This window comes from Physeter macrocephalus, chromosome 16 (assembly GCF_002837175.3).
Source record: "Physeter macrocephalus isolate SW-GA chromosome 16, ASM283717v5, whole genome shotgun sequence".
Classification (NCBI taxonomy): Eukaryota; Metazoa; Chordata; class Mammalia; order Artiodactyla; family Physeteridae; genus Physeter; species Physeter macrocephalus.
In genome coordinates, this window is record NC_041229.1 from 25,536,074 (window position 1) to 25,550,178 (window position 14,105).

Sequence of the window (14,105 nt, forward strand, 5' to 3'; positions counted from 1 at the left end):
ATCCTCTGTCTCTCTTTCTCTCTTTCTCTTTCTTTCTTTCTTTCTTTCTCTCTCTCTCTCTTTCTTTCTTTCTTTCTTTCTTTCTTTCTTTCTTTCTTTCCCTCTTCTTTTTCTCCCTTTTATTCTGAGCTGTGTGGATGAAAGGCTCTTTGTGCTACAGCCAGGAGTCAGAGCTGTGCCCCTGAGGTTGGAGAGCAAACTTCAGGACACTGGTCCACAAGAGACCACCCAGCTCCATGTAATATCAAACAGCAAAAATCTCCCAGAGATCTCCATCTCAACAGCAAGACCCAGCTTCACTCAATGACCAGCAAGCTATGGTGCTGGACACCCAATGCCAAAAGCTAGCAAGACAAGAACACAACACCACCCATTAGCAGAGAGGTTGCCTAAAATCATAATAAGGCCACAGACACCCCAAAACACACCACCAGACATGGACCTGCCCACCAGAAAGACAAGATCCAGCCTCATCCACCAGAACACAGGCACTAGTCCCCTCCAACAGGAAGCCTACATAACCCACTGAGCCAAATTTAGCCACTGGGGACACACAGCAAAAACAACGGGAACTACCAACCTGCAGCCTGCAAAAAGGAGACTCCAAACAGAGTAAGATAAGCAAAGTGAGATGACAGAAAAACACACAGCAGATGAAGAAGCAAGGTAAAAACCCAACACACCTAACAAATGAAGAGGAAAAAGGCAGTCTACCTGAAAAAGGATTCAGAATACTGATAGTAAAGATGATCCAAAATCTTGGAAATAGAATAGAGAAAATGCAAGAAACATTTAACAAGGACCTAGAAGAACTAAAGAGGAAATAAGCAATGATGAACAACACAATAAATGATATTAAGAATACTCTAGAAGAGATCAATAGCAGAATAACTGAGGCAGAAGAACGGATGAGTGACCTGGAAGATAAAATAGTGGAAATAATTACTGCAGAGAAGAATAAAGAAAAAAGAATGAAAAGAACTGAGAGCAGTCTCAGAGACATCTGGGAAAACACTAAGGGCACCAACATTCGAATTATAGGGGTACCAGAAGAAGAAGAGAAAAAGAGAGGGACTGAGAAAATATTTGAAGAGATTAGAGTTGAAAACTTCCCTAATATGGGAAAGGAAATAGTTAATCAAGCCCAGGAAAAACAGAGAGGCTCATACAGGATAAATCTAAGGGGAAACACGCCAAAATACATATCAATCAAACTATCAAAAATTAAATACAAAGAAAACATATGAAAAGCAGCAAGGGAAAAATAACAAATAAAAAACAAGGGAATCCCCAAAAGATTAACAGCTGATATTTCAGCAGAACCTCGGCAAGCCAGAAGGGAGTGGCAGGACATATTTAAAGTGATGAAGGAGAAAAACCTACAACCAATATTACTCTACCCAGCAAGGATCTCACACAGATTTGATGCAGAAATTTAAACCTTTACAGACAAGGAAAACCTGAGACAGTTCAGCACCACCAAACCAGCTTTAAAACAAATGATAAAGGAACTTCTCTAGGCAAGAAACACGAGAAGGAAAAGACCTACAATAACAAACACAAAACAATTAAGAAAATGGGAATAAGAACATACATATAAATAATTATCTTAAATTTAAATGGATTAAATGCTCCCATGAAAAGACACAGACTGGCTGAAGCCCCATATATATGCTGCCTACAAGAGACCCACTTCAGACCTAGGGACACATACAGACTGAAAGTGAGGGGATGGAAAAAGATATTCCATGCAAATGGAAACCAAAAGAAAGCTGGAGTAGCAACTCTCATATCAAACAAAATAGACTTTAAAATAAACACTATTACAAGAGAGAAAGAGGACACTACATAATGATCAAGGGATCGATCCAAGAAGAAGATATAACAATTGTAAATATTTATGCACCCAACATAGGAGCACTTCAATACATAAGCCAAATACTAACAGCCATAAAAGGGGAAATCAACAGTAACAGAATCATAGTAGGGGAATGTAACACCCAACTTTCAACAACGGCCAGATCATCCAACATGAAAATAAATACGGAAACACAAGCTTTAAATGATACATTAAACAAGATGGACTTATTTGATATTTATAGAACTTTCCATCCAAAAACAACAGAATACACATTTTTCTCAAGTGCTCATGGAATATTCTACTGGATAGATCATATCTTGGGTCACAAATCAAGTCTTGGTATATTTAAGAAAATTGAAATCAATCAAGTATCTTTTCTGACCACAATGCTATGAGACTAGATATCAATTATAGGAAAAGATCTGTAAAAAATACAAACACACGGAGGTTAAACAATACACTGCTTAATAGCGAAGCGATCACTGTAGAAATCAAAGAGGAAATAAAAAAATACCTAGAAACAAAAGACAACGGGGACACAACGATCTTAAACCTATGGGATGCAGGAAAAGAAGTTCTAAGAGGGAAGTATATAGCAATACAATCCTACCTTAAGAAACAGGAAACATCTCAAATAAACGACCTAATGTTGCACCTAAAGCAATTAGAGAAAGAAGAACAAAAAAACCCCTAAGTTAGCAGAAGTAAAGAAATCATAATGATGAGATCAGAAATAAATGAAAAGAAATGAAGGAAACGATAGCAAAGATCAATAAAACTAAAAGATGGTTCTTTGAGAAGATAAAAAAAATTGATCAACCATTAACCAGACTCATCAAGAAAAAAAGGGAGAAGACTCAAATCAATAGAATTAGAAATGAGAAAGGAGAAGTAACAACCGACAGTGCAGAAATACAAAGGATCATGCGAGATTACTAGAAGCACCTATAAGCCATTAAATTGGACAACCTGGAAAAAATGGACAAATTCTTAGAATTTTACAAGCTGCTGTGACTTAACCAGGAAGAAATAGAAAATATGAACAGACCAATCACAAGCACTGAAAATGAAACTGTGATTAAATATCTTCCAGCAAACGCAGCCCAGGACCCTACGGCTTCACAGGTGAATTCTATCAAACATTTAGAGAAGAGCTAACACCTATCCTTCTCAAACTCTTCCAAAATATAGCAGAAGGAGGAACACTCCCAAACTCATTCTATGAAGCCAGCATCACCCTGTTACCAAAACCAGACAAAGATGTCACAAAGAAAGAAAACTACAGGCCAATATCACTGATGAACATAGATGCAAAAATCCTCAACAAAATACTAGCAAACAAAATCCAGCAGCACATAAAAGGATAGTACACCATGATCAAGTGGGGTTTATTCCAGGAATGCAAGGATTCTTCAATATATGCAAATCAATCAATGTGATACACCATATTAAGAAACTGAAGGAGAAAAACCATATGATCATCTCAATAGATGCAGGGAAATCTTTCAACAAAATTCAACAACCATTTATGATAAAAACCCCGCAGAATGTAGGCATAAAGGGAACTTTCCTAACATAATAAAAGCCATATATGACAAACCCACAGCCAACATCATCCTCAATGATGAAAAACTGAAACCATTTCCACTAAGATCAGGAGGAAGACAAGGTGACCCACTCTCACCACTCTTATTCAACATAGCTTTGGAAGTTCTAGCCACAGCAATCAGAGAAGAAAAAGAAATAAAAGGAATCCAAATTGGAAAAGAAGTAAAGCTGTCACTGTTTGCAGATGACATGATACTATACATAGAGAATCCTAAGGATGCTACCAGAAAACTACTAGAGCTAATCAATGAATTTGGTAAAGTAGCAGGATACAAAATTAATGCACAGAAATCTCTGGCATTCTTATACACTAATGATGAAAAATCTGAGAGTGAAATTAAGAAAACACTCCCATTTACCACGGCAACAAAAAGAATAAAATATCTAGGAATAAACCTACCTAAGGAGACAAAAGACCTGTATGCAGAAAATTATAAGACAGTGATGAAAGAAATTAAAGATGATACAAATAGATGGAGAGATTTACCATGTTCTTTCATTGGAAGAATCAACATTGTGAAAATGACTCTACTACCAAAAACAATCTACAGATTCAATGTAATCCCTATGAAACTATGAATGGCAGTTTTCACAGAAGTAGAACAAAAAATTTCACAATTTTTATGGAAACACAAAAGTCCCCAAATAGCCAAAGCAATCTTGAGAATGAAAAATGGAGCTGGAGGAATCAGGCTCCCTGACTTCAGGCTATATTACAAAGCTACAGTAATCAAGACAGTATGGTACTAGCACCAAAACAGAAATATAGATCAATGGAAATATAGATATATAGATCAATGGAAAAGGATAGAAAGCCCAGAGATAAACATATGGTCACCTTATCTTTGATAAAGGAGCCAAGAATATACAGTGGAGAGAATACAGCCTCTTCAATAAGTGGTGCTGGGAAAAAATAAAGAAATGGGACCTAATGAAACTCAAAACTTTTTCACAGCAAAGAAAACCATAAACAAGATGAAAAGACAGCTCTTAGAATGGGAGAAAATGTTTGCAAATGAAGCAACTGACAAAGGATTAATCTCCAAAATTTACAAGCAGCTCTTGCAGCTCAATAACAAAAAAAACCAAACAACCCAATTCAAAAATGGGGAAAAGACCTATATAGACATTTCTCCAAAGAAGATATTCAGATTGCCAGCAAACACATGAAAAAATGCTTAACATCATTAATCATTAGAGAAATGCAAATCAAAACTACAATGAGATATCATCTCACACTGGTCAGAATGGCCATCATCAAAAAATCTAGAAACAATAAAAGCTGGAGAGGGTGTGGAGAAAAGGAACACTCTTGCACTGTTGGTGAGAATGTGAATTGGTACAGCCACTGTGGAGAACAGTATGGAGGTTCCTTAAAAACTACAAATAGAACTACCATATGACCCAGCAATCCCACTACTGGGCATATACCCTGAGAAAACCATAATTCAAAAAGAGTCATGTACCAAAATATTCATTGCAGCTCTATTTACAATAGCCAGGACTTGGAAGGAATATAAGTGTCCATCAACAGGTGAATGGATAAAGAAGATTTGCCACATATATATAATGGAATATTACTCAGCCATAAAATGAAATGAAATTGAGTTATATGTGGTGAGGAGGATGGATCTAGAGTGTGTCATACAGAGTGAAGTAAGTCAGAAAGCGATAAACAAATACCATTTGCTAACCCATATATATGGAATCTAAAAAAAAAAGTTATGAAGAACCTAGGGGTAAGACGGGAATAAAGTCACAGACCTACTAGAGAATGGACTTGAGGATATGGGAAGGGGAAAGGGAAGCTGTGACAAAGTGAGAGAGTGTCATGGACATATATACACTACCAAACGTAAAATAGATAGCTAGTGGGAAGCAGCCGCATAGCACAGCGAGATCAGCTTGGTGCTCTGTGACCACCTAGAGGGGTGGGAAAGGGAGGGTGGGAGGGAGAGAGACACAAGAGTGAAGAGATATGGGAACATATGTATATGTATAACTGATTCACTTTGTTATAAAGCAGAAACTAACACACCATTGTAAAGCAATTATACTCCAATAAAGATGTTAAAAAAAAAAGAATAAAATTAGAAAACTCCCTAATACCATATACAAAAATAAACTCAAAATGGATTAAAGACTTAAATGTAAGGCTAAATACTATAAAACTCTTAGAGGAAAACATAGGCACAACACTCTTTGGCATGAATCACAGCAAGATCTTTTTTGACCCATCTCCTAGAGCAAGGAAAATAAAAATAAAAATAAACAAAAGACATCTAATGAAACGTAAAAGCTTCTGCACAGTAAAGGAAACTATCAACAACAGAAAATACAGCCCACAGAAGGAGAAATTATTTGCAAATGATGTGACCAACAAGGGATTAGTCTCCAAAATATATGAACAGCTCATGCAGCTCTATGTCAAAAAAAAAAAATCAAGCAACCCAATCAGAAAATGGGCCAAAGATCTAAACAGATAGCTCTCCAAAGAAGACATACAGATGGCCAAGGAGCATATGAAAAGATGCTCAACATCACTAATCATCAGATAAATGCAAATCGAAACTACAATGAAGTATCATCTCCCAGCAGTTGAATGGCCATCATCAAAAAGTCTACAAACAATAAATGCTGGAGTGGGTGTGGAAAAAAGGGAACCCTCCTACACTGTTGGTGGGAACGTAAATTGGTACAACTACTATGGAGAACAGTATGGTGGTTCCTTAAAAAACTTAAAATAGAGCTACCATATGACCCAGCAATCTCACTCCTGGGCATATATCCAGAGAAAACCATAATCCAAAAATATACAAGCACTCTAATGTTCATTGCAGCACATTTACAATTTCCAAGTCATGGAAGCAAGCTAAATTTCCATTGACAGAGGAATGGATAAAGATGATGTGGTATATATACACAATGGAATATTATTCAGCTCTGAAAAAGAATGAAATAATGCCATTTGCAGCAACATGGATGGACCTAGAGATTCTCATAATAGGTGAAGTAAGTCAGACAGAGAAAGAAAAATATTATATGGTATCACTTGTATGTGTAATCTAATTTTTAAAAAGATACAGCTGCGTAGCACAGGGAGATCAGCTCAGTGCTTTGTGACAACCTAGAGGAGTGGGATAGGGAGGGTGGGGAGGGAGAGGCAAGAGGGAGTGGATATAGGGAGATACATGTATATATATAGCTGATTCACTTTGTTATACAGCAGAAACTAATACAACATTGTAAAGCATTTATACTCCAATAAAGATGTTAAAAAAAAAGATAAAAGTGAACTCAGTTACAAAACAGAAGCAGACTTATAGATATTGAAAACAAACTTATGGTTAACAAAGGGGAGACGTGGCACCGGTGGGATAAATCAGGAGCTTGGGATGAATACCTGCACACTGCTATATATATAAGATGGATAAACAAAAAAGGCCTACTGTATAGCACAGGAAACTCTATTCAATATTCTGTGATAATCTATATGAGAAAAGAATCTAAAAAAATGATTATATTTATATGTACAGCTGAATCAGTTTGCTGTACAACTGAAACTAACACAACATTGTAAATCAACTATACTCCAATGAAAATAAAATATTAAAATAAAAAATTTTAGAAACGTGTCTGAAGATTTCAAAATAACCAGACAATATTGAACATTTTTCAGCATTTAATTCAGGAAAGAAAATTGGAAATTTCAAGCTGTTATGAGCTTAATATGCAGTTTAACTTCACAAATTCCTATTTGCTCTAAGAAAGTTCAATTTTATCTCCTCTTAGAGAATGTCCATGAAACATCCACCTGGCATTTCACTTTGAGTATCCAGGGAAAGGGAAGTATACTCTACACTTGTGGATTCATAAATCATTTGTGCTATGTGGAATAGAACAATTAAACATAGCTGAAGTGTATAGATTGGTGTATATAAAACCAACAGAAAGCACTTGGGCACAAACACATCCAGAATCTGAAAACCAAGTCACACTGAGATCATATACCTAAATTTAGTTTTCTAGAAACTTACCAGGAACCAAAGTACATTGTTTATAATGATATCCCAGATAAAAATGGATGTCAAAGGTCATTGAGTCCAATCACTCTTCTGAAGCATGGAAGACAAGTTGAAACAGCAAATGGTTTGGATTCCAGGGTCTCAGTAATTAACTACATTTCCATCAAGGAAATGGGAATAAGATTACCTGATTTCAAGCACTGGATTGCTGCCCTTCTCACCTCCTAATCTGTTCTCTCTACAACCTTGGAGATCTTTCTAAAGTACAAATCTGGTCAAGTCACTCCTTTGATTAAGACTCTTCAATGTCTTTCTTTGCTCTTAGGGTTAAGTTGAAATCCCTTAGCATGAATTACAGCTTCAGTTGGTCTGACTTCAGTCTATCTCTTCATCCTCATTCTAGTCCGCTCCTGTTGCTCTAATACTCTCATCAGGTCCTTTTGACCTCAGCACTAGTATATTGTAATAAACTGTTTATTTGTATACGTCTGCCATCTGGTGGTCTCCTCTATGAAGGCAAAGATCATATTTATGCTGTTTATTGTTGTAACATTAGTGACTTTCATAGTGCTTGGAATATAGTAGGTACTCTACAAGTATTTGTTGAAAGAAGGGAAGGAGGGAGGAACAGAGAAACAGATGGAGGAAAAGTGTTATTTTTGAGGATAGACCAAACATAAAAATATTTTTATAAAGTATTATTAGAAATTATAAGATTTGGGACCAGTCAGAGAAAGTATCTTTTGTAATCTACCCAGAAGGCAGCTCACTTTGTTCATCTATGTCTCCATTTGTGTTTTGGTGGGGGGGAGGTGGGGGACAGATCATAACAGAACAAAATATTTCAATGCTCACAGTGTTTTAAATGATTCAATTCTTCAGACTTAATTGATCACTAAGGATAATTACAAACTCCCACCAATGTGAAAAAGATTACTAAAACTCAAAGACAACACCCAAATGCACAGACTCTGTGTGGCTTGTGGGGTTTCCTTTATTGGTCACATGTAGATAAAGCCAGCTACAGCAATGATATTTAAGCTCAGGGTATAACTCCTCACATGGTTGACCCATTCTTTACACATCATTTTTTTAAAATGGAGTTTCTATAAATCTACACTCACTTATACAAACAGGAAACATATGTATTAGCTCCATGATGGGAAAAATCATAACCATGGTAGGAGTATATAGGTGAGGTGGTTGATCTTCAGGGACTTTTCCTTACCCCATGGTCTAGAGAACCAAGTGCAGTGATCTAGAGCACTGATCTAGAGAAGCTTCCTAATTCCATTTAATATGGAAATCATTGTCAGATCATATGTATTATTCTCAGAATTGTGTTAGAAAAATTGGGAGAAATTTAAAAGAAGCAAAACCCTTATATAAATACCTAAAAATGACATGTAGTTCTTAAGCAACTTTATCTTGATTTTATATTTGTAATTTCTTCCCCTTTCTCATGTGCTCCTCAGGAATCTGGAAATACTTGTCTTTTATCTAAGAAACCTTAACTTCCCTCTGTGTAGATGTGGTATCAAAAGCTTCAAAGTGTCACCAATTTGTTTGTTATAAATCAACATTTATTATCTGTGTATTTAAAGTTTCTGCTTCTGGGTTTTTTTTGTTATCCTGGGTTAACATGTTAGTCATGCTAAAAAAATATCCATGGTTACCATTTCTACTTTACAGTTTTACAATGTGATTTCTAAGTCATTTAAATCATGGAACTAATGAAATCACTTGTACACCAAAGCTTAGCATTAGGCCAAAGTCTACCAAGTAGGAGATATTCATACTATTTTCTTAGTATAGAGATATTTATCTTATCAGTACATTTATTCATTAATTTGATAAATATTTATAGAGTGCTTATTATGTGCTAAACATTTTTTTGTAAGTTTTGGAGATATAACGATGAGCCAAAATGACTTGGTCTCTGCCCATATGGCACTTAATAGCTAATGCCTGGAGCTTGACATCTACCAGGCACAAAACAAGGATGACTTCAGCTGTCAAAATGTGTAGAGTTGTCAAATATGACCTTTAAGATAAATAGAGTTTGAAGTTTTACTCTGTACCCAGTATATATTTAACTTTAGAGAGTCCTTATTTATATTCATTATTTAGAAGAATAAAAACAGACAATTATCTTTTCTATCTTATTCCTTTGATTTCTATAAACATTTTGAAAATGTTAGGATTTCTAGTGTGTTGCAGACCCTTAACATTTGCTCTCCTGTATTTTTTTTTTTTTTTTTTTTTTTAATTTTTGGCTGCATTGGGTCTTTGTTGCTGTGCGCAGGCTTTCTCTAGTGGTGGCGAGCTGGGGTTACTCTTCATTCAGGTGCACAGGCTTCTCATTGTGGTGGCTTCTCTTGTTGCACAGCATGCACTCTAAGCATGAGGGCTTCAGTAGTTGTGGCACGTGGGCTCAGTAGTTGTGACACATGGGCTTAGTTGTTCCACGGCATGTGGGATCTTCCTGGACCAGGGCTTGAACCCATGTCCCCTGCACTGGCAGGTGGATTCTTAACCACTGTGCCACCAGGGAAAACCCTGCTCTCCTGTATTTTAAACAGGAATACCTAAGGAGGACAGAGACTGTGGGAAATGACAAACCTCCACTTACCTCTCAGTCAAGTCAGGTTTTCCATATACTTTCTTAGGGTGCAAATTAAATTTTATGCCATAATTGCTCTCTTTCAGACTGGATGTCTACTCATATTATCTTAGATAATAACAGGATCAAGAAAAAAATAGAGTCTCACAAGTGACAGGCTATTAGTATAACGCAATGCCAAAGACAGGGGGAAAAAGCCAAAGAACACTTACTGGTAAGTGGTTGGGCTGACATTGATGCGTCGAGGGTGACTTCCCGATTCGAATTTGCTTGCCAGAGTGACATTATTTCCAAACAGGCAATATCGTGGCATTCTTACCCCAACAACTCCAGCCAGCACAGAGCCTGAGTGAATGCCTATTCTCATCTAAAAAAGAAAAGGAAAATGATATATTTATGTTTTCATTTGGTATGTGATTATTTTAATAAGAGGTACTGCTGAACCATTAAACTCCTAGCTCCTCAAAGATAGGGACTGGGGCCTTGGTCATTTTTGTGAGCCAAATATCTGGACTATTATATCAATAGTATCAATGAACATGGATGGTGTGGAATAAATGAACAAATGGATTAATTATAGGAAAAAAACTACATTTAATTTTCTGTTGTAACACACTAAATCCAGCTGTGTTCAATTTAAATCAGGTTTTATTTGTACCTAGTATGTTCTAATAAATGGAAAATGTATTATTCTCCCTCCAGTTATTCTAACATAAAACCCTATTTTTTCCTTCATAACATTAAACACAATTGTAAATTAAATGTTTATATTTCTGTTTATCTGTTCCTTTAAAATATTTTTTCTCTCTGTTTATTTTAAATCACTTCTATTTCCAAATTTACTAATCTTTTCTTTTGTAATGCCTTATCTTTTGCTAATCACATCCAATGTATTTTTCTTCTTAGATATAGTGATTTTCCTTTCTCAAAGTTCAATTTGAATTTTTTAAAAAAATCTTTCAGGTATCAAATTAACTTTTGAATATATGGAATACAATTAAAATAACTCTTTTAATATTTTTGTCTGCTAATTCTAACATATGCTCCAGTTCTGTATCAATTTTGATTCACTGATTTTTCTCATTATTATAGGTCATATTTTTCAGCTTTTCTGAATGCCTAGTAAATTTTGGTTGGATGTTAGGTATCATGAATTGACTTTGTTGAGTGCTGGATATTTTTTATATTCTTATAAATATTCTTGAGCTTTGTCCTGGGATGCAGTCAAAGTACTTGGAAAGTTTTTTTCATTTTTTTCCTTTCAAGTCTTGCTTTTTAAAATTTGTTAGGCAAGTCTTGAGCTGTGTTTCATGTAGGGATAATTATTCCCTTATAATGAGGCAAGAACCCTCTGAGTACTATACCCAATGCCTATGATTTATGAGGTTTTCCAGTTTTCCTGATGGGTTCTGGCATTTTTTCCAAGTCTTGTGTGAGTTCAAGGAACTTTTTCTCTAATCCTTTCAGGTGTTTTTCCCTGTTGGGCTCAGGTAGTTTTCTCACATACAAACAACAATCAGTAAGTTCAGGAACATATAGGAAGCTCCTTAGAAGATATCTGGTGGTCTTTTTGCACCTCTCTTCTAAGTGGTACTCTGTCTGTGAATTCTAGCTTTTTTGCTCTCCATAGACTCTCAGCTCCATCTCTTCAACTTGGGGAGTTCGTTGGGTTCCTCCTGATTTGTCCTTCCCTGCACTGCAGTTTGAATGTACCCCAAAGAAATACGCCAGGGAAATCATATGTTTCATTTTGTTCCCTGTCTCTCAGGCATCATTGTCTTCCATTGCCTAATGTCCAATGTCATGAAACTGTCCTTTTGTACATTTTGTCCAGATTTCTAATTGTTGAGGGTGGGAGTGTAAACCCAGCCTGTTCTTTCATATTGTCTGGGAGAAGAAATGAGATGTACTTTTTTTAAAGAACACAAGCTATCTTAAAACTTTAGGCCTATTTCTGATGAGAGATTGTCTGTTTGGATTTAAAGACAAAAAAAACGTAATTGTTATTGCAAGTTCCTATGCCTGATTCACAGTAAGGCCAAACAAACCAAAACATTGGAGTTGGGGGTAGAGAAAGGTTTATTGCAGAGTGATGCAAGAATACGTGTGGCTCATGCTCTAAAAAAAACCTGAGGTCCCTGAAGCGTTTTGGTAAAGCATTTTTAAAAGCCAGGTGAGGGAGGGGGGTTGCAGGGTATGTGATCAGCTCATGCACAATTCTCTGATTGGATGATGGTGAGGTAACAGGGAGGTGTAACAAGGGTTAACGTTATCAGTCCTTAGTCTCCAAGAGGACTGGGGCTATGTGCTCATGGTCATGAAGTAGTTAACTTCTTCCATTTGATGGGAAGTTTTCACATCTGTAAAACAACTCAGGGAATATGCATCAAATACTGCTATCTAGGTACTTCAGAGGGAGCTATCACGAGGATATGGGGAAGGCCTCTCTCGGGAAGGCCCCATAGGGTCTTGCTCAATTACATAATGAATGGTAGTATTCCTTATAAACAAACATAAGGCACTTTTCTCTAAAATTAGCAAAGCATTTTGAAAAATTTTATTATATTTCTTTGCTTTCAGAAGGTCTATTGATATTAAATTACCTTGTGCAATATAAGATTGCCTAAAAACACCCAGACCTTAAATACTAAGATTGTCATGTTGGACCTGTGATCTTTTTAAGCAGTAAAAGAGCAGAAATGAGTATCAAACTGACACATTTTACAGCCTCTATATTCTGTGCTTTTAGTCTGAGAAGAAGACTCCATACCCCACCAACTATACTGAAGGCTTATATGGTTCCACCCCTGCCTCTTTTCAAAAGACCTGAGGCTGTTCTTTTTTTTTTGAAACTAAATTGTCATAATAAGAATTATTATAATCTAAAAATCCTGAAGATAAAAACCCTGGTATTTTTGAGAAGGTGAATGGAGAAATGGTTATTTAAAAAAACGCTTATCTCTTAGAAGACTACCTTAAAACATACACAAGAATATCAACAAACACAAAAATAGCACAGATTCGCTGTTACTGTCACTACAATGGAACAGGACTCAGAAAAAGTATTTACTCTTGGATATAAGGAGATACCATTGAGAACTTCCAAGCTGAATCATCAGACTACATTTTCTTTTACATTTCTTTCAACAACTTCTTGAGATTTCCCAGGAGGAGTTTTTACCTTAAAAAGAAGTCACTGATTACCACATTCAGAATCTGCCTCTTGCATCTAGCAGTTAGACAAAATAGAGAGCTACTTTTTTTTTTTTTAACATTCTTATTGGAGTATAATTGTTTTACAATGGTGTGTTAGTTTCTGCTTTATAACAAAGTAAATCAGCTATACATATACTTATATCCCCATATCTCCTCCCTCTTGCATCTCCCTCCTACCCTCCCTACCCCACCCCTCTAGGTGGTCACAAAGCACCGAGCTGATCTCCTTGTGCTATGCAGCTGCTTTCCACTAGCTATCTTTTTTATATTTGGTAGTGGATATATGTCCACGTCACTCTCTCACTTCGTCGCAGCTTACCCTTCTCCCTCCCTGTGTCTTCAAGTCCATTCTCTAAGTCTGCATCATTATTCCTGTCCTGCCCCTAGGTTCTTCAGAACCTTTTTTTTTTTTTTTTTTAGATTCCATATATATGTTTTAGCATATGGTATTTGTTTTTCTCTCTCTAACTTACTTCACTCTGTATGACAGACACTAGGTCCATCCACTTCACTACAAATAACTCAATTTTGTTTCTTTTTATGGCTAATATTCCATTGCATATATGTGCCACATCTTTAGAGAGCTACTTTTAACTGTCAATGAGAGATTTAGATTCATTTTGGCAAGATTAAAATTTATTTACTTGGTTAACCAAGCAGTAACGTTTGCATCCATCTGGTCAGTATATTCTAGCTAAAGAGGATTGTTTTGCACTAAACCAGTGGTTGTCAGCCGGGGCCATCTGTGCCCCTCAGTGGACATTTGACAATG

At 36.2% G+C, this 14,105-nt stretch overlaps 1 protein-coding gene across 1 annotated transcript in view; it reads right to left on the reverse strand.

The window, feature by feature from the left end:
- GUCY1A2 (guanylate cyclase 1 soluble subunit alpha 2) overlaps positions 1–14,105 on the reverse strand; it is a 428,505-nt gene that overhangs the window by 39,956 nt on the left and 374,444 nt on the right. Inside the window, exon 7 of the mRNA XM_024115325.1 lies at positions 10,330–10,484. Coding sequence (XP_023971093.1) covers positions 10,330–10,484 — 155 coding nt within the window. The remainder of the gene's footprint in view (positions 1–10,329; positions 10,485–14,105) is intronic.